The following is a 19,658-nucleotide window of genomic DNA, read 5'->3' on the forward strand; positions in this document are numbered from 1 at the left end:
TTCCATTCAATCAGTTGGGTCTCTGGCGGGGCTACCCACCTCTGACCATTCCTCTGGAGGTGAGGCTTCCTTTCTCGAGCACAGTCCTCTTCTCACCTTCTGGCTTTTCGAGTTCTAGTACAAAGCATCTGTGTCTTTCTAGGGCTCAGAGCCCGTGGGTCATGTTCTTGCAGCTTGTGCCCAGTCAATTAGATCCTCCATAGATCCTTGGGATGCCAGTGTATTCAGGCCTTTGAATCTTTCTCTTGCTCGTTGTGTCCATTCAGTCTTCCTCTGCCCCATCCTTTGGAACTGTGTCATACACCTTCTTGCTTCCATTGCAATGTCTTTTAGAGTCCCACTGACCACTCCTTTCAAATAAAATCAGGCCTCAGTATCCTTTGGACCAGTCAGGGAACTAAGAAAGAATTCTCCATCTTTTTTTTTTTTTATTCACTGCTCCACAACCTATCTACTCTCCCTCTGTAAATGTTCTGTCTAGGTTTGCTACAACATGGAAGTCAGAGATGGAGACAGTCCTCAGGACTGCGACGCTCTTTCCCTAAGCTTCAGAAGACACCAAGATCAGCAGTCTAGTCCCCAATTCCAGAAGAACGAGGGTTCACCTCACAGCTGCCCTTTATCTACAGGATCGGGAACACTATATGGATGTGGATGCTTTCCTTCCTGACCCCTCTCCTCATTTTCCTGTCTCATCAATTTCTTCAATGATACATTCAAAAATCTCGGACTAAACAACTAATCAGCTATTGTTACAGGACCACCAACTGCTAGCCACAGAGCTGGGGGCAGAAGACTGCCAAACATGTCCAGGGGATGAGAACCAACAGCACCCCGGAGGTAACCATGTCCCCCCAGATTTGGAAGAGACTCACAGAACAGCTTTTTATGTAACTCTTTACTATTCCTTTATTTAAAAGGTACTAATGCTACAATGACTACCCCGTAGCCAACCACCTGTGCCTCCTGGTGAATCAGACAGAAAGAGGGTGTCAAGGTGCTGTTGCGGTGAAGTGAAGGAACAGGCGCTTCTTGTGAGTTCTTGTGAGCTCCAGGGAGTTGACTCGGTTCCACTTCAAACAGCATTTGTCAGGTCCAAGCAGCGCCTGACAGTTCCACAGATCCTGGACAGTGAAGTGAAATAGCCAGCTACCTCAGGACCTTGTCAGCACCCCAGTTTTCTCAGGTCCCCCAGGACAGCAGAAAGTAGTCTCAAGAAGATGGCATCCACATTTCTGTATCACCTGCTACCACTTTCTAACTCACCATTTCATGATAAGTAAAAAGGAGGAATGTTAGTAGTCAGGCAGCTGCACTGGCCTGCCCTCGGGGTCCTGACAGGATTCGTCCTAAGATGCAGCCACTAACAATACCTCCTGTGCACATTTGCTGCTTTCCCTTTTAAAAGGTGGGCACTACCCACCTCCCATCTTTGTTTTCCACCATTCATCCCCAGGGGCTGGTCTCTGCTCACCTCTCTCTCCTCTTTCAACAAATCTCCAATGTGAGCCCTTTTGTATAGCAGGACTCTCTCCCACCATTTTTAAATCATAGTAGAGTGGAGGCGGAGACACTTTCTTCTGTTCTTCTACCACACCGGAAAGGGGTTCCTTTTCTGTGGAGATCACAGCATTCAAGAGACCATTCGAGAAGTAGACATCAGGTCCTCACCAGACATAAAATCTACTAGGGCCTTGCTTCGAGGCTTCCCAGCCTCCAGAACCAGGAAAAGCAATGTTTTGCTCTTTATCAATGAGCCAGGCTGCTGTCTTCTGTTACCGTGGTAACAAATGGGCAGGGCGTGCATTCACAGCAGTTCAAGATTGACAATTTAATTGTCAATAAACTGACAAGAGCAGTGGTATTAAGTATTTGAGAAATATTCAAATGTACAAAAGCAATCTTGAAAATGTAAATAAAAGAAAGATCCTTGTAAAGTCAAAAAAATAAAAAAATAAATAAAATCATAGTAGACCAGGCTGGTCCAGAACTCAGAGACCCCTCTGCCTCTGCCTCCCCGAGTGTTGGGATTAAAGGCGTGTGCCACCACCACCCAGCTGCCTCTGGGCTTTTGTTTTGTTGTTTTTTTTTTTTTTTGTTTTGTTTGTTTTGTTTTTAGGGATGGGGCTGTTTTTAGTAGACCAGGCTGGTCTTGAACTCACAGAGATAGACCTGCCTCTGCCTCCTGAGTGCTGGCTTTAAATGCCTGAGCCACCACTGCCCTGGGCTTTTGTCTTTATTCCATATAACTTTACTTTTACTCCATGGCTTGCTGTGTAGCTGGGTGGCTAGTCCCTGGAGTCCTCCTCCTCTAACCCCTTCATCCTTCCTTCCCAGATCTCTATTTATTCTTTCTCTGCCTGCCAGCCCTCCTTATCCTTTTTCCTGTCTTGATATTGGCCATTCATCTCTTTATTAAACCAATCAGGAGTTTTAGACAAGGCAAAGTAACACAGTTTCACAGAGGTAAACAAATGCAACATAAAGAAATGCAACAAGGGCTGGAAGGATGGCTCAGGTTGAGAGCACTGGCTGCTCTTCCAGAGGTCCTGAGTTCAATTTCCAGCAACCACATGGTGGCTCACAACCATTCATAATGAGATCTGGTGCCCTCTTCTGGCCTGTAGGCATACATGCAGACAGAACACTGTATACGTAATAAATAAATCTTAAAAAAATAAAGAACACATCATCATTGCATCATTAAGCAAATTCCATTACATAAACAAATGTAACACATCTTTAACTAACATTCTACAACACAGCCGGGCGACGGTGGTGCACGCCTTTAATCCCAGCACTCGGGAGGCAGAGGCGGGTGGATCTCTGTGAGTTTGAGACCAGCCTGGTCTACAGAGCTAGTTCCAGGACAGGCTCCAAAGCCACAGAGAAACCCTGTCTCAAAGAAACAACAACAACAAAAAAAACAAAATCTACAAGACAATGTAGCCCTCACTGTTCTCGACCTATGTAGACCAAGCTGGCCCTGAATTTACAGAGATCCTGCTTCTGTCTCTCAAGTATTGGGATTAAAGACATGGGATAACAAGTCCAGCTACAAAAGTGATTTAATTTTTTACTTTTTTTTTTTTTTTTGGTTTTTCGAGACAGGGTTTCTCTGTGGTTTTGGAGCCTGTCCTGGAACTAGCTCTTGTAGACCAGGCTGGTCTCGAACTCACAGAAATCCGCCTGCCTCTGCCTCCCGAGTGCTGGGATTAAAGGCGTGCGCCACCATCACCCGGCCTCTACTGAGCCATCTTGTCAGTCTCAATTCCAGGGGTGAATAGATGTGATATTTCTCTTCCACTGTACAAAATTCTGAGCCATCTTCTTGTTAGCCATGACCCTTGTTCTGTTCCTTTGTTCAGCAAAATCTCAGAAGAGCTGTTTCTCATTGTCTCTAATTCTCTTTCCCTGTATGAGACACATTTAGCCCAGGAGGGCCTTATTCCCCCTATAAAGCTAAGAATGACCTTGAACTTTTGATTCTCTGCCTGCTACCTCCCAAATTCTAGGGCTACAGGCTTGTCAACTTTCTTTAAGATGGTGACTCAGACAGGCAGTGGTGGCGCACGCCCTTAATCCCTGCACCCCGGAGGCAGAGGCAGGTGAATCTCTGTGAGTTCAAGGCCAGCCTGGCCTACAAGAGCTAGTTCCAGGACAGGCTCCAAAGCTACAGTGAAACCCTGTCTCAACCCTGCCCCCCCCCCCCCCCAGTGTCTCATTGTATAGCTCAGATTTGCTTGGAAAGTACTATGGATTCCATGCTGACCTGGGAATAATTTACTACAGTCTAGGATGGATTTGAGTCTTCCCGCTTCTGCCTTAATCATGCTTGGGATTTCAGGCATGTGCCACAATGCCCAACCTTCTATTTCTTCTCAGCACACTGATGGTTGTTCCTCAACCAAAACTATACATTTCAAGGTGTGCTAAATCCATTGTTTCACTGTCTGTTGTTAACTCCTGGGCCTATCATAAATGTCTGCCACAAACACACTGCCCGTTTCTGGCTTCTCTGCCCCCAACTTCTCCGGGTTTCCTTGCTGAGTTGTGCTCTTCCTAGTTATTTTCTCCTTGATATAAGCATGCTCAGGGTTCCGCCTTTTCCTCATCTCTGAGGCATTTCTTCCCTAGTTATCTTTCGCAGTTTTATGCATTACTGTGGTTTGAATGTTAATAAGTTGGTATGGGTCTGGAGAGGTTGCTCAGGAGTCAAAAGCACTTGCTGCTCGTGTAGAGGACTGGGGTTCAGTTCCCAGCAGCCACATGGCAGTTCATAACCATCTGCAACTCCAGTTGCAGAGGATCCAACAGTCTTCTCAGGAACTGGATGCATAGCATATGTAAATACATGCAAACATTCATGCACATAAAATAAATTATTTTAAAAAGAGATCAGGTGCCAGGAGGCAGAAAGTAAATATGCTTGCTGCCAAGTCTGATGATCTGAGTTCAATCCCTGAAACTAACATGGCAAGAAGAACCCACTTCCATAAGTTATCTTGTAACTGCCACACGTATGTACACCATAAATAAATATAAAAACATTTTCTAAAGAAATTGAGTGTGCCAGCAAACACCTAAAACATCCTAGCACTTAGGAGGTTTGAGGCAGGGAAGCTATTTTGAAGTCAGTCTGGTGACTCTGCCTGAAAAAAAAAAAGACAGATTGGTGAGATGGCTCAGTGGTTAGACATGCTTGCTGCAAAACCTGATGATCTAAGAACCCAGAACTCACAGAAATGAACCAGCGCCCAATGTTACCCTCTGACACATGCACTCACAAAATAAACTAATGCAGGAGCTGGAGAGATGGCTCAGTGGTTAAGAGCATTCCCTGCTCTTCCAAAGGTCTTGAGTTCAATTCCCAGCAACCGCATGGTGGCTCACAACCATCTGTAATGAGGTCTGGTGCCCTCTTCTGGCTTTCAGGCATACACACAGACAGAATATTGTATACATAATAAATAAATAAATAAATATTTAAAAAAAATTAATGCAGACAGAACTTAAAAAGTCACGTTCAGATTTAATTCCCAACATAACAGTACCCAAAGATAATGAGGTCATCAGGGTTCTTCCCTCATGGATGGGATTAGAATGTTTTGTTTAGTTTTCTTGGAGACATGATTTTTCTATGTATCCTTGACTGTCCAGTAACTATGTAGACCAGGCTGGCCTTAAACTCACCGAGATCGCTTACCAGACACTGTCTCCCCAGTGCTGGGATTGAAGGCATGTGCTACCATGCCCAGCTTCCATATGGTGCTTTCAATAATGCAGATTATTTCTAGGTTGGGTAGAAAGACTCACAGATTTCAGGTGACCAGGTCCTATAATGCTGGCCACAGAGCTGCAGCGTTGGCTCAGTCGTTAGCAGTATTTGCAGGGGACCTAGATTTAGTTCCTAGCATCCACATGGAGTCTCACAACCATTAACTCTAGTTCCATGGCATCAAACACCTTCTGCACACACATGGTACACGTACATAAGTGCAGGCAAAGCACTCATACACATAAATAATCTAAATGCCAGGGCGATGGTGGCAAATGCCTTTAATCCCAGCAGGTGAAAGGCAGAGGCAGGTGAGTCTCAGTGAGTTCAAGGCCTGCCTGGTCTACAAAGTAAGTTCCAAGATAGCCAGGACTGTTACACAGAGAAACCCAGTCTCAAAAAACAGAAGAACAAACAACAATAACAACAACAACAAAAAGAATGAAAGCTACTTGAGTGAGGGAAACTAGAATATGATGGAAATCCTACTGGATCTTAAGAATAGAGGAAAACTATAATCTTGTTTGTTTTTTTTGACACAAGATTTTTCCGTTAAACAGTCCTGGCTGTCCTGGAACTCACTTTGTAGACCAGGCTGGCCCCGAACTAACAGAGATCCACATGCCTCTGCCTTCCAAATGCCACCACCACCACCCAGCTTTAATATTTACATCTATTATGTCTTCCCTAAAAGGGATAGAGTGCCTGAGCTCAGGGGGTAGGGATTTCTGAGTCTAATAGATTAGTAAAGGAACTAAATAGGCTATAAAGCCATAATTTAGGAGCTAATCTCATTGTTAACTACCTTGGGGCTGTCTCATACTCATTTATCAGCTCAAGGAAGGTACTCGATAGGGTGAAGCACGGCTGATGCCCTCTACAGGAGCAGCCTCTGACTCATCAGGTGTATCCTGGGGTCTCCTTTTAAGTCATGCAGATGTGTCGAATTCCTATTTTGGAGGGACTTACAGTAAGACTACTGGCTTTATTACCAGGGAAACACACACGCTGCTCCATCCTAAGCATCCCGCCCCTTTTCTCTTAACTTCGGGACATCATCACAAGTGTGAAGAGGTTGGTGGGACAGGTGCGTTTTGAGCAAAGCATCTGGGAGTCCTGTGAAGTTCCAAGGGCTGAGAGAAGTTCTAGCTTCACTCGGGACGCTTGGTAACTATTTCCAAAATAGAACAATGAGAGCCAGCAACATCTGCAGATCCTTAGATGCCTGGAGTCACCTTGAAGCAAAAGGAGCCTAGCCCTAGGTTTGAGCTTTAGGCCTTACCGGCTGTGTCACGATTCGAGACTATGAGGTCTCCCTTTTCGAGAGAAAGATATCCAACCCAGCCTCCGGCTCCTCACCGAAGGTCTTATCCTTCTTTGGAGACCTAAGGCGCATTGGATCCGGGAGGCTCGGCGTAGGTATTCGCCGCTGCCTCGTAGGTTGGTTCTGGAGACCTGAACCACTCACACAGTATAGTGCCAGGCCGTAACCACCCCGTAAGGACAGACGTTCCACGTCGCTCTGCCGTACACAGCTCCGAGACGAGAATGAAGGCGGCTAAGGGTCACGAAAAAACCGCAACCAAAATCTCACGCTCCTGCCGCCCCAGCCGCCGCAGAGCGCACAAAGCTTCCCGCGAAATTGACGTTGCGCCGGCCGCCGCGCAGGCGCCGCCCCCGGATCGCCCCTCCCCCCGCACTTGGTTCTTTTTCACTGCGCCTGCGCTCTTTCCCTATTTCTATTGGTCGGCTGGCCGCGGCGCGCCACGGCCGGCGGAGGGCGCGTCCCGCAATTGGTCGGTCGCCGCCGGTGGGGGGTGTGTCCCGGTCGCGCCCCGCCCTCGGCTCCGCTCGCTGGTGTGCGCGCGGCGGTGGCGGCGGCGCGTGGCAGGTCCGGCGGGCGCGAGGCGGCGGCGGTGGCCCGAACCCGGCCCAGCCTCGTCCGCCCTCGGCCCGCCCGGCCTGACCCCGGCCCCGGCCTGACCCGGAGTGCCGCGGCCTCGCTCCGGCCCGGCCCGGTCTGGAGCCTCCGGAGGGAGCGGCTCCGCCTGCCGAGAGCGCAGGCCCGGCCATGACCGACTTTAAATTGGGCATCGTGCGGCTCGGCCGGGTGGCCGGAAAGGTAAGCGGTGTGGGAGCGGCGGCGAGGCCTGCGCGGGCTGGGACACCTGGGCGAGCAGCTGCGCGGGCCTGCTTGGTTCGGGCGCCGCCTTCCTCGCGGGGACCTTCCCCGCGGCCGTGGGCGCGCCCCTCGGCCTCAGGACTCGTGTGGGACTGGCTTGCGCGGAACAGTTCCCGGCGTTCGTCCTGTGTGGCCCCTGGCGGGCACCTGCGGCGGCTCCGGCAGCCAGGCTGCACCTGCGGCCGCACGGTTTAAACGCGGCGGCCTCCCGCCGTAAACGCCCTCGGCCCGTAGCTCTGAGGCCAGCGGAGTCGCCAGTCCGCAGTAGATCTCGGCGGCGGTGCGTTTTAACGTTGTCCAAGGGCTGGCCACGTTCGGTCACTCGAGTCGCAGGCTTTCCTCGAGCACAGACTAGGGGCCAGGGCCCTGGTCTTGGTGGGCTGGAAGGCTCTCAGGTGCTCCTCGCTCGGGCCACCACCCACCACATGTTGGAGCTGGGCCCCGAGGCATGGTGCCGTTCAGGAACTGTGGACCTTAATTCTGTTCCTCCCTCCCCTGGCTGCAGCTGCTGCTGGGAGAGAGGAACAGACAGAAAATAGGGGCAGGTAACTGAGATCCTAGAAAGCTCTTCCAGGGAAGTAAGACCAACCTGTTTTCCTTTGCATTTTTTGCAAGAGCTCAGGAAAGGGCTGCTGGAACTTTCTAACTAGGGAGGGATGGGAGCCTAGACTCCTTTCGACTCGGTAACTAATTGCAGCAGCCTTGGCCCTTAAAGCTTTTACTAGGACCATCTGAGACTAGAGGAAGGAGCGCTCGCTATCCAGTGAGCACGTGCAAAAGCTACCCAACCTACTCAATATGCAGTACTTAAAACATCAATTTTCTATCGCAATCCCATTCCCTTCCTCTGCTTCAGTAAACTTGTGATGACCGAGTTTCTGGGGGCATTAAAACCTCAGGACCACTTGTCAGGCAGGGTCTATCCGGTATGGATGGCCCCTGAAGCCTACTTACTCTGGAAAATGTGATCACTTTTTTTTTTTTCCCAAACGGTTTCTCTGTGTACCCCAGGCAGTCCTGGTACTCACTCTGTAGACAAGGCCTGGCCTTGAACTCAAAGATAATCCTGCCTCCTGAGCGGGTCGAATTAAAGGTGTGGAGGTGTGGGCCACTACCACCCTGCCTTGTTTTTTACTTTTAACATACTAAATTTGACTAATTTGACTTTTCTTTTTACTTCATTTTTTTTTTTTTTGTTTTGTTTTTTGTCTTTGTCTTTTGAGACAGGGTCTCACTATGTGGTCTTGGCAGTCCTGGAACTTCACAGAGTTCTGTCTGCCACTACCTTGGAGTGTTGAGATTAAAGGTGTGTACCGCTATGCCCAGCTATAGCATTGCTATAGGCTGTGCTAAGTCACCACTTAAGATTTGGTTACTTTCTGTCTCATTGGAAAATATTGCAGATTACTGCTATTGCTAGTTATGGCGTTACTGTTTCTTAGATTGATCTCAGATGTAACCTTTGAAACATGGTTTATTTTCAGACCAAATACACACTGATAGATGAGCAAGACATACCACTGGTGGAGAGCTACTCTTTTGAGGTAAGGATTATTTTTGTTTGATCCTCAGGAAACATGAAGATGAATTTCCTTCCTGGTTTTGGGAGAACAAGAGTATAACCACTGGTACTTAGGAGCACTCAGCTCCCAAACAGGTTGTGACAGCCTGGATGTCCAGTAGATGCTGCCCAGTAGAGTTCATGTGAGCTCTTTTGCCCTGATTACTAATCTTTTGTTTGGGTTTGTTTGGTTGGTTTTTGGCTTTTCTTTTTTTCTTCTTTTTTTGTCTTTGTTGTTTTTGCTTCATTTTGTGTTTTGTTTTATTTTTTTTGAGATAGAGTTTTTGTGTTTAGGTTTGAAGGCTGCCCTGGAACCCGCTCTGTAGACCAGGCTAGGTTTTTGATTTTTCAAGACAGGGTTTCTGTGTAACTTTAGAGCCTGTCCTGGAACTCGCTCTGTAGTCCAGGCTAGCCTCAAACTCACAGAGATCCACCTGCCTCTACCTCTGAACTGAGTGCTGAAGTTAAAGAATTAGATATCTTAAACCAAATGAGCAGACCAGTTTTTGAATGTTGCTCTCCTCCAGTCTCTGCACCTTGATTGGGGAGACCATGCTGCCTTTAGTGTATCCTTGATAAAGGATTACAGGCTCTGCTGCTCCTCTGCCACCCTCTCCAGTAACTTTTACATCAATCATTTCAGTCTATCTCAGCACCTCACACTTTCATAGCTGCTACTTATCCAGGAATTATTTGTGTCCTTTTTGTTTTTGTGTGGGATCTTGTTAGGCACCCTCAAGCCAGCTATGAATATTCATTTTCCCTATCTTCACTTCTTGAGTGCTGAGATTACAGATACGGACCATCACAGCCAACTTTCTGGGCTTTTTGTTTTTTTCCTCTCAAGTATTTTTTTCTTGGGCTTTACTTATTTTTATTTTATGTGTATTAATGTTTACCTGAATGTCTGTACTAGTCACAGACAGTTATGAAGCCACCATGTGGGTTCTGAGCATTAAATCCAGGTCCTCTGAAAGAGCAGCCAGTACTCTTAACTGCTGAGACATCTCTAGTTCACCTCCACCCACCCCACTCCATTTCTGGACTTTTTTAAGGATGCAAAACTTTATTGCTTGGTGTCTACAATATTTTCCAAGTTGTTCATGAGGGTTTCTTGCCTGAGTGGAGCAGGAAGAAGCCCCTGTGCTTCTCAGGTCCTTGAAGCAGGATGTCACCTGTACTTCTGGCATTTTTCTAAGCTGCATTTGAAATGTTGCTGAGAGTTGGAGGCTTTCCAACAGACCTACTCTGCTTTATGCTCCTCAGGCTCGAATGGAAGTAGATGCCGATGGAAATGGTGCTAAGATATTTGCATATGCCTTCGACAAAAACCGAGGAAGAGGCTCAGGCAGGCTTCTGCATGAGCTACTGTGGTGGGTATTTTCCAGCTGCTAAGTCTCCCTACCTAACCCATGTGAGCTAAGGATACAGTGTGCCTGAAGGCTAGCGAGCACTCTACCTAGTGGAGTCAGACCCTAAGTCTGGGAGTTTATTTTAGTGGCCTTTACTACTAATCCAAAGGGAAGTACATATCACTATAAACAACTGGTGGGGGGGCTGGAGAGATGGCTCAGAGGTTAAGAGCATTGCCTGCTCTACCAAAGGTCCTGAGTTCAATTCCCAGCAACCACATGGTGGCTCACAACCATCTACAGTGGGGTCTGGTGCCCTCTTCTGGCTAGCAGGCATACACACAGAATATTGTAAAAATAATAAATAAATAAATAAATAAATAAATAAATAAATAAAAAAAAAACAACTGGTAGGATTCTGATGAGACGAGGCCTTGTGGAGGAAGGGTTCTGCTTTTGGATCCTTCTGGTGAGTCAGACTGCATCCCTAGAAAATGGACTATTGAACCTGGGTGTATAAGGTGGGGTTTGAAATGTTGAGACCTTCCAGATAGAACTTGTCTCTAGATTATGTTGATACTTTGGGGGTTCTATCCATTACCCTCTGAGCAAATCCCTTAAATTCAGGGGAAAAATCATCAGCCTGGTCCTGTTTGTGTTGGCCACACTGATATTGCTTGGCTTCCTCTTGGTATCCCCCTTCGGTAGGGAAGGGCCCAGTTCAGACCTCATGATTGGTATTTCTGTGTGGTTGGACATTAATGCTCAAATAGAAGTGCTTGAGGGTCTTTTCCCCCAAGGGAAAAAAAATTGTCTTTCCCTAGGGAACGACACAGGGGAGGTGTGGCTCCCGGGTTTCAGGTGGTACATCTCAATGCTGTGACTGTGGACAATCGTCTGGACAACCTGCAGTTAGTACCGTGGGGCTGGCGACCCAAAGCTGAAGAGACCTCCAGCAAACAAAGGTGGGTCTTTCCTGGCCAACACCTTACTCCTAAAGGGCCATCCCATGTTTCTGTTTTGTTTTTGCTCTTTTACTGTGAGTGTTTTGGGACCTTGATATCCTACCTGCCACCATCCATGTGTGTTGGGGGGATTTTTCTTTTCTTCATGGAAGAAGGAAATATTTTTTCCTTTTTTTTTTATTTATTTTTTGGTGGGGAGGGTTTAGAAATGGTCTCCCTGACTGTTTTGGAAATCAGTATGTACGGTATGTAGACCAGGCACAGAGATTCTCCTGCCTCTGTTTCCCCTGTGCTAAGACTAAAGGTGTATATACACCTCCATGCTTGGCTAGAAGAATTTTTTTTTTTTTTTTAGTTTTTCGAGACAGGGTTTCTCTGTGGCTCTGGAGCCTGTCCTGGAACTAGCTCTGTAGGCCAGGCTGGTCTCGAACTCACAGAGATCCGCCTGCCTCTGCCTCCCGAGTGCTGGGATTAAAGGCGTGCGTCACCACCGCCCGGCAGCTAGAAGAATTTTTATGATTAATTTTGGCGATTGATTTTTGTTGGTGACTGGCTCTAAGAACATTTTAGCTAATGTGATGGAATGAGACCATACCCCCCAGGACCACACAGCTATGTTTCTATCATGTTCCTTTGCTGAACAGCTTTCCCTGAGCAGTGATTTAAAGGAAGTAGGAGGGCAAAACCTAGGGACTGGGCCTCTTGGTTTCCCAGTTCCCTATGGTCCTGAAAACAGCATAGTACAAGCTTTCTATTCTGCAAGTCCTGTTCTTGCTGGCCCTGGGACTTATCACAGTGAACTTCATGAAGCTTTGGAGAAGAGCTGAGGCACCAGCAGGAAACGGTTGGGGGGGGGGGGATTGGAAATACCCATAGTCCCAAGCCACACAGGTATCACTGACCTATCATAGACCTCTTCTGAGAGCTTATGTGAGTTTCTGTATATGTCCTTAAGTGTAAGCAGCCTTCCTTGGCACTGACCACACCTCAGATGGCAGTAGCATTGGTGAGGTTGATGTTATAGATGGTAGGTAGGTGGATCTTTTAGCGATTGGTTTCAGGTGATGCTAGACCTCCATGTAGTGTAGGTAGGAGCTATGGGAGGGCCCAGCCTTCTATACTTGATGTTTAGTGTTGGTCTCCAGGTCCTTAGAAGACAGTTGCCAAACTGCTGTTCTGCTCTTGCAGAGTGTGAAGGCAGCCCTATGAAGGTCTCAAATTTCAAATCTGCCTGGTTTCCTGCTTCCTACTCTGATGTCAGAGGTTTGCGTCTTCAGTTCTGTCTTACCACTCCCTCCCCACTCTCTTTTTTATTTTTTAATTTTCTTTTTTGAGGTTCACGTATCTTATGCTGGTTTCAACTTGCTATGTAGCTGAGACTGACCTTGAACTACCATCCTCCTGAGAAGTAGACATCCTATTCAGCAGGGTCCCCACACGATGGCCTTACTATCCTGTGGTTGAGTGCTGTCTTTAATCTTCTGAATATACCTTACGATCATGCAATATAGCAACTACAGTTAAAAACTCTATTTGGAAGCCGGGTGGTGGTGGTGCACGCCATTAATCCCAGCACTTGGGAGGCAGAGGCAGGCTGATCTCTGTGAGTTCAAGACCAGCCTGGGTCTACAAGAGCTAGTTCCAGGACAGGCTCCAAAACCACAGAGAAACCCTGTCTCGAAACCCCCTTGCAGTTACAGTCTTGGGGGTAGAGAGCTGACGTTTGTGGTCAGATGGCTTGTTGACCCTTTCCTCAGCCAGTTTTTACTAAGCTTGGTTGAAGCTGTGCCCTTCAGGTAGGTAGTACCTCTTGCTGACAGAGGCAGACCCAGATTGGACTACGACCCATGAAGCATATCTGGTATGTGTGTGTAAGTGGGTGTAGAGGGAGAGAATGAATGTATGTGTTTCAGGAGGGGGTGCTTGAACCTGTGGGCACATGCAGTCAGAGAAGGATGTTCAGTGTCCTGGTTTGTGAACAGGTTGCTTATAAAGTTCAGTTAAACAGCCCCTGTGCAGAGAAACCAGCCATGCATCTCCAAAGCCCCACGCAGTCTGTTATACTCACTTAGGGCAGCCAGCAGTCATATTAGGGCTATCCTGGTTAGGTTTCTGTTAATATGATAAAATACCATGACCAAAAGCAACTTGGAAGAAAGGGTTTATTTATTTTAGTCTTCATGTCTCAGTCCATCACTGAGGGAATTAAGGGCAGAAATTCAATCAGGAATCTGAAAACAGAGACCACTTTGGGAGCATTCTTTTTTTTTTTTTTTAAGATTTATTTATTTATTATGTATGCAACATTCCTTCCATGTATGCTCGCATGCCAGAAGAGGGCACCAGATCTCATTAAAGATGGCTGTGAGCCACCATGTGGTTGCTGGGAATTGAACTCAGGACCTTTGGAAGAGTAGTCAGTGCTTTTAAATTTTAACCAAGGAGCCATCTCTCCAGCCCAATTTGGGAGCATTCTTTATTGATTTTCTCTGCATTGCTAGCTCACCTTTCTCACACAGCCTAGGCCAACTTGCCCAAAATTGATACTGCCCTCCTGTATCAATTACCATTTAAGAAAATGCCCCTATGTGTAACCTGTAGGCAAGTCTGATGGAGGTAATTTCTCAGTTGATGTTCCATCTTTCCAAGTGATTGGTTTCTATCAAAATGACAAAAACTAACCGCATAATTGATTCTTTTAACTTGACATACTATGTATGTGTATTTGGTTTTTCGAGACAGGGTTTCTCAATAACTATCGAGCCAGTCCTAGAACTTACCCTGTAGACCAAACTGGCCTCAAACTCACAGTTTGCCTCTTCCGAGTGCTAGGTTTAAAGGCGTGTGCCAACACCACCTGGCCTCCCTTCGTTTTTTGTCTCCAGAATCTGATGTTGATATCCTGACATAAAACCAAAAGTCAACAATATAAATAACTAACTCAGTGTTGAACATCCGAAACGCACTCATAATCTCTGGGCTCCACAGGGTTTAGGCAGGTCTGTGCCACTTCTCGCTCTGCCATCCACAGTATGCCACCACTTATCTTGTAGTCTTATGGTAGGTCTGCTCCACATACTCAGCCGTCCTTATTGCTTATCCCACAGTCCTGGCATTTCCAGTTTACTGGGATTTTCAGCTGAGGCTGCTCACTTAACCAATGGCCTCTCCTGGATCTCCGCTGTTTTCCATGAACTCTTTAGTCCTGAAACTCCATGCCTCCAGAACCATTGCTGTGTGAGAGCACATGACCAGGTTTGACTCTGCTTGAGATGTAGCACTGGCCCCTTCTAGGTCACAACCCTGGTGCTAACTGACAGGAAATACTTTCTACAGGATTTCATCTCAGTGATGCGGTTCTTTTGTTAATCACAGCTGATTCTTCAGCCCCAGCTAGATTCTTAATTCAAATACATCACATGAACATTTCGCAAGCTAGGCTTCCATCCTCTACATTTCTTTCAACACTCTGTTTTGTTTGTTTGGTTGTTTGTCTTGATTTCTTAAGACGGGGTTTCTCTGTGAAACAGTCCTGGCTGTCCTGGAACTTGCTTTGTAGATCAGGCTGCTTCAAACTCAAATCTGCCCACCTGCTTCTGCCTCCCAAGTGCTGGGATTAAAGGTGTGTGCCACCAATGCTTGGCCTCTTTTAACACTTTTGTCTTCTAAATGTTCACAGAACAACCCATTAAGCTTGGAACTGGCTTTTCTAGCCCAAAGTTCCAAATACATCCACAATCCTCCCCAAAACAACCTAATTAAGTCTGCCACCGCAGTATCCTATTCTATGGCATTAATTTCTGTATTAGTTATTTTTCTGTGGCTGTGGTAAGACCATGACTAAAAGCAAGTTAAGGAAGAAAGAGTTTATTTGGGATATAGTTCCAAATAGATAAGAATCTGTTATGACCAGAAAGCATAGAACCAGCAGCAAACATGACAGCCAAACATGATAGTTTACATCCTCAACCACACAAAAATGAAGCAGAGAGCACAAAGTATAAGTAACCCAAGTATAAGTAACTCAGCCAGCCTCTAGTGACATACTTCCTTCAAGTCTGTACCTCTTAAACCTCTCCAAACAGCTCTGCCAACTGGGCACCAAGTGTTCTAATACCTGAATCTCTTAGAGGGGGGCATTTCTCCTTTAGACCACCACATTGGGCCTTCTTCATATAGCACAAGTCTCAGCTTGCAGTTCCTGTTGCAGTAGTCAGTTACTTCTGGCTCACTTACTCAGGAGGGATTTTCAGAAAGGAAGGATTGCTGTGACCTAAAAGGGGAAGTAGTGGGCTAATGGTAGTTGGTGCTTCCTAGGTTAAAGGGAAGGATGGTGGTCTTCCTGGAGGCACCAAGTAGCGAAGCTTACCAAACTCCATGCTTTTGTGTGTGCCTGTCAGCCCTAGCATTGGGGAGAGTGATAGACTAGGCTTGTGTATTACCGAGAGACAGGTCTCTTTCTTCTTTTTCTTTCTTTCCTTTCTTTTTTTTTTCTTCCTTCCTTCCTTCCTTCCTTCCTTCCTTCCTTCCTTCCTTTTTTTTTTGGGAGACGAGATTTCACTGTATAGCTCTGACTGCCATCACACCTGGCTAAGATTAAAAATTTATTTATTTTTTTGAGTTAGGGTTTCTCTGTTATCTGTGGCTGTCTTGGAACTCACTCTGTAGACCAGGCTGGCCTCGAACTCACAGAGATCTGCCTGCCTCTTCCCGAGTGCTAAGATTAAAGGTTTGTGCCACATTAAATGTTTTTAATGTGGAGTGGTTAGTACATGCAATAGTGGTGGGCAGGCCAAACTCAAGTTGCCAGAACTGGGCAGAGCCTACCTGTCTTGGATAGGTATTTTCTCTCCTTGTGCTGACCTGGTCTGACATACTTTCTTTCAGGGAGCAAAGCTTATACTGGCTTGCGATCCAGCAGCTTCCCACAGACCCTATAGAAGAACAGTTCCCTGTCCTGAATGTGACCCGGTACTATAATGCCAATGGAGATGTGGTGGAAGAGGAAGAGAATTCCTGTACCTACTATGAGTGTCACTATCCTCCTTGTACAGTGATTGAGAAGCAGGTATGGTGTGCTACACTGAGTCTTGGCCACTTCTGCCCAGCAGTATGGGTGTAACGAGGCAGGTTTTTCCTGGAGACGCCTGGTAGCCCTGGGTTTCTACTAGGGTGACTTCCTTTGCTGCTGTTCCTGTCTAGGCAGGGCATATGCTCTTCAGCTACAGTGCCTGTATAGTCAGTCTCTCTCTCAGTGTGTGCGTGTGACTTTTGAGGTGGGATTCTTTTTTTTTTTTTTTAATTTTATTTTATTGGTGTTTTAGCCTGTATGTATATCTGTGTGAAGGTGCTGGATCCTGGAGTTATAGACAGTTTTAAGCTGCCATATTGGGTGCTGGGAATTGAACCCGGGTTTTATTGTGTTTTTTCAGATGCTGAGATACGTTTTCCATACATTTTGTTAGTGTGATATTGAAGCCATAGTGTTTTGTGTTTCAGCTTCGGGAGTTCAATATCTGTGGGCGTTGCCAGGTGGCTCGATATTGTGGCTCTCAGTGCCAGCAGAAGGACTGGCCTGCCCACAAGAAGCACTGTCGGGAGAGGAAGCGTCCGTTTCAGCATGAGCTTGAGCCAGAGCGATGACGGGCTGAAGTGCTGCCACTGCTGCAGGTTCAAGGTTTCCAGCTCGTAATGAGCACAGTGGAAGATAGACTGGCAGTTGAACCTGGAGGTGCCAAAGAAGCCAGCAATGGATCCAGAGCAGCTGCCATAAGACCTCACAGCAACATGAAGCCTGTGGGGACAGTGCCCCTCCAGTGTTCACCCCTAGCAGAGACAACGGGAGGCTCCCTAGGACCTTTCTCATTATTTATATGTTAATATGTTTGTAAACTCATGTACAGTTTTTTTGGGGGTAAAGTGAGGGGAGGGTTAGAAACTTCAAATAGAATCATTTGTTGTATTCCTCAAATGGTAAACAGTTGACACTCGGCTAGAAACTGTCATGTAGTCAAGCTTTTCCTGGGGGTGGGAATCCACTAAGAGGCATGCACAGAGTCATGTCTAAACAGGCAGAGTAAAGGGGTAGAATCATCCTTGTGACCAGTCTTTGCTCAAACCCCTGTTGTCCAGCCTTTTTTTTCCTCTTCCCTTGAGACGGTGTCTCTCCATTTAGTCCTGGCTGTCTTGGAACTTAATATGTATCCAGGCTGGCTTTGAACTCAAGAGACCTACCTGCCTCAGCCTCATGAGTGCTGTGATTAAAGGCGTGTGCAAACACGCCTGGTTCAACTTTATTTTTGAGAGGAACTGATTTAATGGAAATGGTTTTGAAGGTTGGCCTCTGAGCCTCAGAGAATGTTAGCTAGGAGCACAAGGGAGGCTCTGACGGTTGTCTGGTGATAGGTGCAAGTGTTCCAGTAGGTGATTACTGCTTTGGTTACTAAAGGTGCTTGTTTTAGTTAGGGTTTCTTTTGCTGTGATAAAAACACCATGACCTGTAAAGAAGAGGGGTTCTATCAGCTTGCAGTTCCACATCACTGTTCACTGAAGCTTATTTTGCTCCTCACAACTTGATCAGTCTGATTTTATAAAGCACCCAAGTTCACCAGCCCAGTGGTGGCTCTATCCATAGTGAAGTGGGGCCTCCCAAATCAGTCATCAAGAAAATTCAGTACAGGCTTGTCCACAGGCCAATCTAGTGGGGCATTTTCATAATTGCCTTCTAAAATGACTCTAGTTTGTGTTGACATAAAACTCTAACCAGCATAGTCCTATATATTCCTACATTTGTAAATGATCATTTTTAGGCACAAAGACCCTTGGAGCCAATCTGAACTGCTGGTTGGTACTGGGGTGAATGAGGGCTAGGCAGCCAAAGTGGAGCCAGTGCCTCATTCACTGCAGAGCTGTGGTCCCCAGGATAGCTAGTCCTGTGTTCTTTGGGAGACCCACAGGTATCTGAGGGCTATTTGGTAACTTGCAGAAATGAACCCATCTGTGTTGCTGAAGTCTTCTCAGGGTATAATCCCTCCTGCTTCAAGCTGCTACTTGACTGCTGGCCTGGTTGGTCTGCAGGTTTCTGCTCTATTCCCCCCTATTGCATTTCTATCACATTCCTTGACTCTCTGTGCTCTATGCTATCTCTGGCATAGCACAACTCTTTGGGCTCATGCTTATGAATAGCACTCCAATGACTGCTTTTACGTTACACAGTGGCCTGCAGCTTGGAGAAGTGCCTGTGTCGGTCGGACCTATACCAAGGAGCGTTCCTGTTTCTGTTCTGAAGGTCATGGTAGTTATTAGCTGGCATAGTTGGGATTTCTGCTCAGATCCTAGGTTGAACATCAATCTGTATAATGTAATTGGGGAGGGGAAATGTGCCTATATATATATTGTAAAATATTGCTACCAACAGCAGCTGACTTGAGCCCTTCATGTCTTGGATACACTAAGTGGCTAGGACTGTTGTGGGAAAAGGTTCCCATGTGGGTTAAATTTCTTGGGATGGGCCATCTAGGCTACAAACTGATAATTGCTTGTATCTTTAAGAATGGCTGGATTGGGACTTTATCCTGTCCCTGTCCCCTGACCAACAGTGGCTGCTTTACACTGTGAACTTTGCATCAGGAATTTATACCTAGAGAACACTCAGGATTGCACAGCTGACCTAGAAGCATTGCTGGTAAAGGTGATGGTATGAGTTAGGCTTGCCTCTGGGTTCTTCCAATCAACTCTTCCACACCTGCTAGCACAGGTGCTACTGTGCAGTGAAGGGGTATATCAGGCCACTTGGTGTCTTCCCGTGTCTGTTGCCATCCCTGCCCTCCCCTTCCGATTATCCCTACCTTTTGTTCTTTGTAGCTGCTTATCTAGACTGTTGTGTGAATGTTCTGGTGGTTCAGTTATGGAACCCTTTCTCCCTTCTGTAATGTGTTGGGGCTATTTGACCTTGGAATAATATAGTGCTGAAGGGATTGAGGTCTGTTCAAAATGTCCTAGGTAGGTTCCTCTGCTTCAGCTGCTAACTAATCTGCAAGCTGGGTAAATAGCCATATCCCTGCTTCTGTTCCCAGACTGGATACCCAGGTGTCCTGTGAACTTGCTTCCTGGAGCTGCTGTAACTAAGTGCCAAATCTGGTTGGACTAAAGCTAGAGATTATTGTCTCTTGGGTCTGTCTCATGGTTTAATCAAGGTTCTTGCTGCAACAGCCACAGCAAGTGCTGGGGAAAGGTGTTGCAAGTCTACATCTGATAGCATTCTGGGCTCCTTTATGCATTGTTTCAGACTTCAGAGGGCACACATTAAGTCCTCTGTGCA

The 19,658-nt window shown here is 46.6% G+C and overlaps 1 protein-coding gene across 1 annotated transcript; it reads left to right on the forward strand.

Moving 5' to 3' along the window:
• Positions 1-7,202: 7,202 nt before the first annotated feature.
• Positions 7,203-19,509, forward strand: Zmynd19 (zinc finger MYND-type containing 19). Its single transcript, XM_075985355.1, has 6 exons — positions 7,203-7,400; positions 8,945-9,004; positions 10,288-10,394; positions 11,198-11,338; positions 16,226-16,406; positions 16,838-19,509. Exons 1-6 carry the CDS (start codon positions 7,350-7,352, stop codon positions 16,979-16,981), a joined length of 684 nt encoding a protein of 227 aa, XP_075841470.1. The 5' UTR covers positions 7,203-7,349; the 3' UTR covers positions 16,982-19,509.
• The last annotated feature ends 149 nt before the right edge of the window (positions 19,510-19,658 follow it).

The sequence above is a fragment of the Microtus pennsylvanicus genome, chromosome 9, assembly GCF_037038515.1.
Source record: "Microtus pennsylvanicus isolate mMicPen1 chromosome 9, mMicPen1.hap1, whole genome shotgun sequence".
NCBI classification, from domain to species: domain Eukaryota; kingdom Metazoa; phylum Chordata; class Mammalia; order Rodentia; family Cricetidae; genus Microtus; species Microtus pennsylvanicus.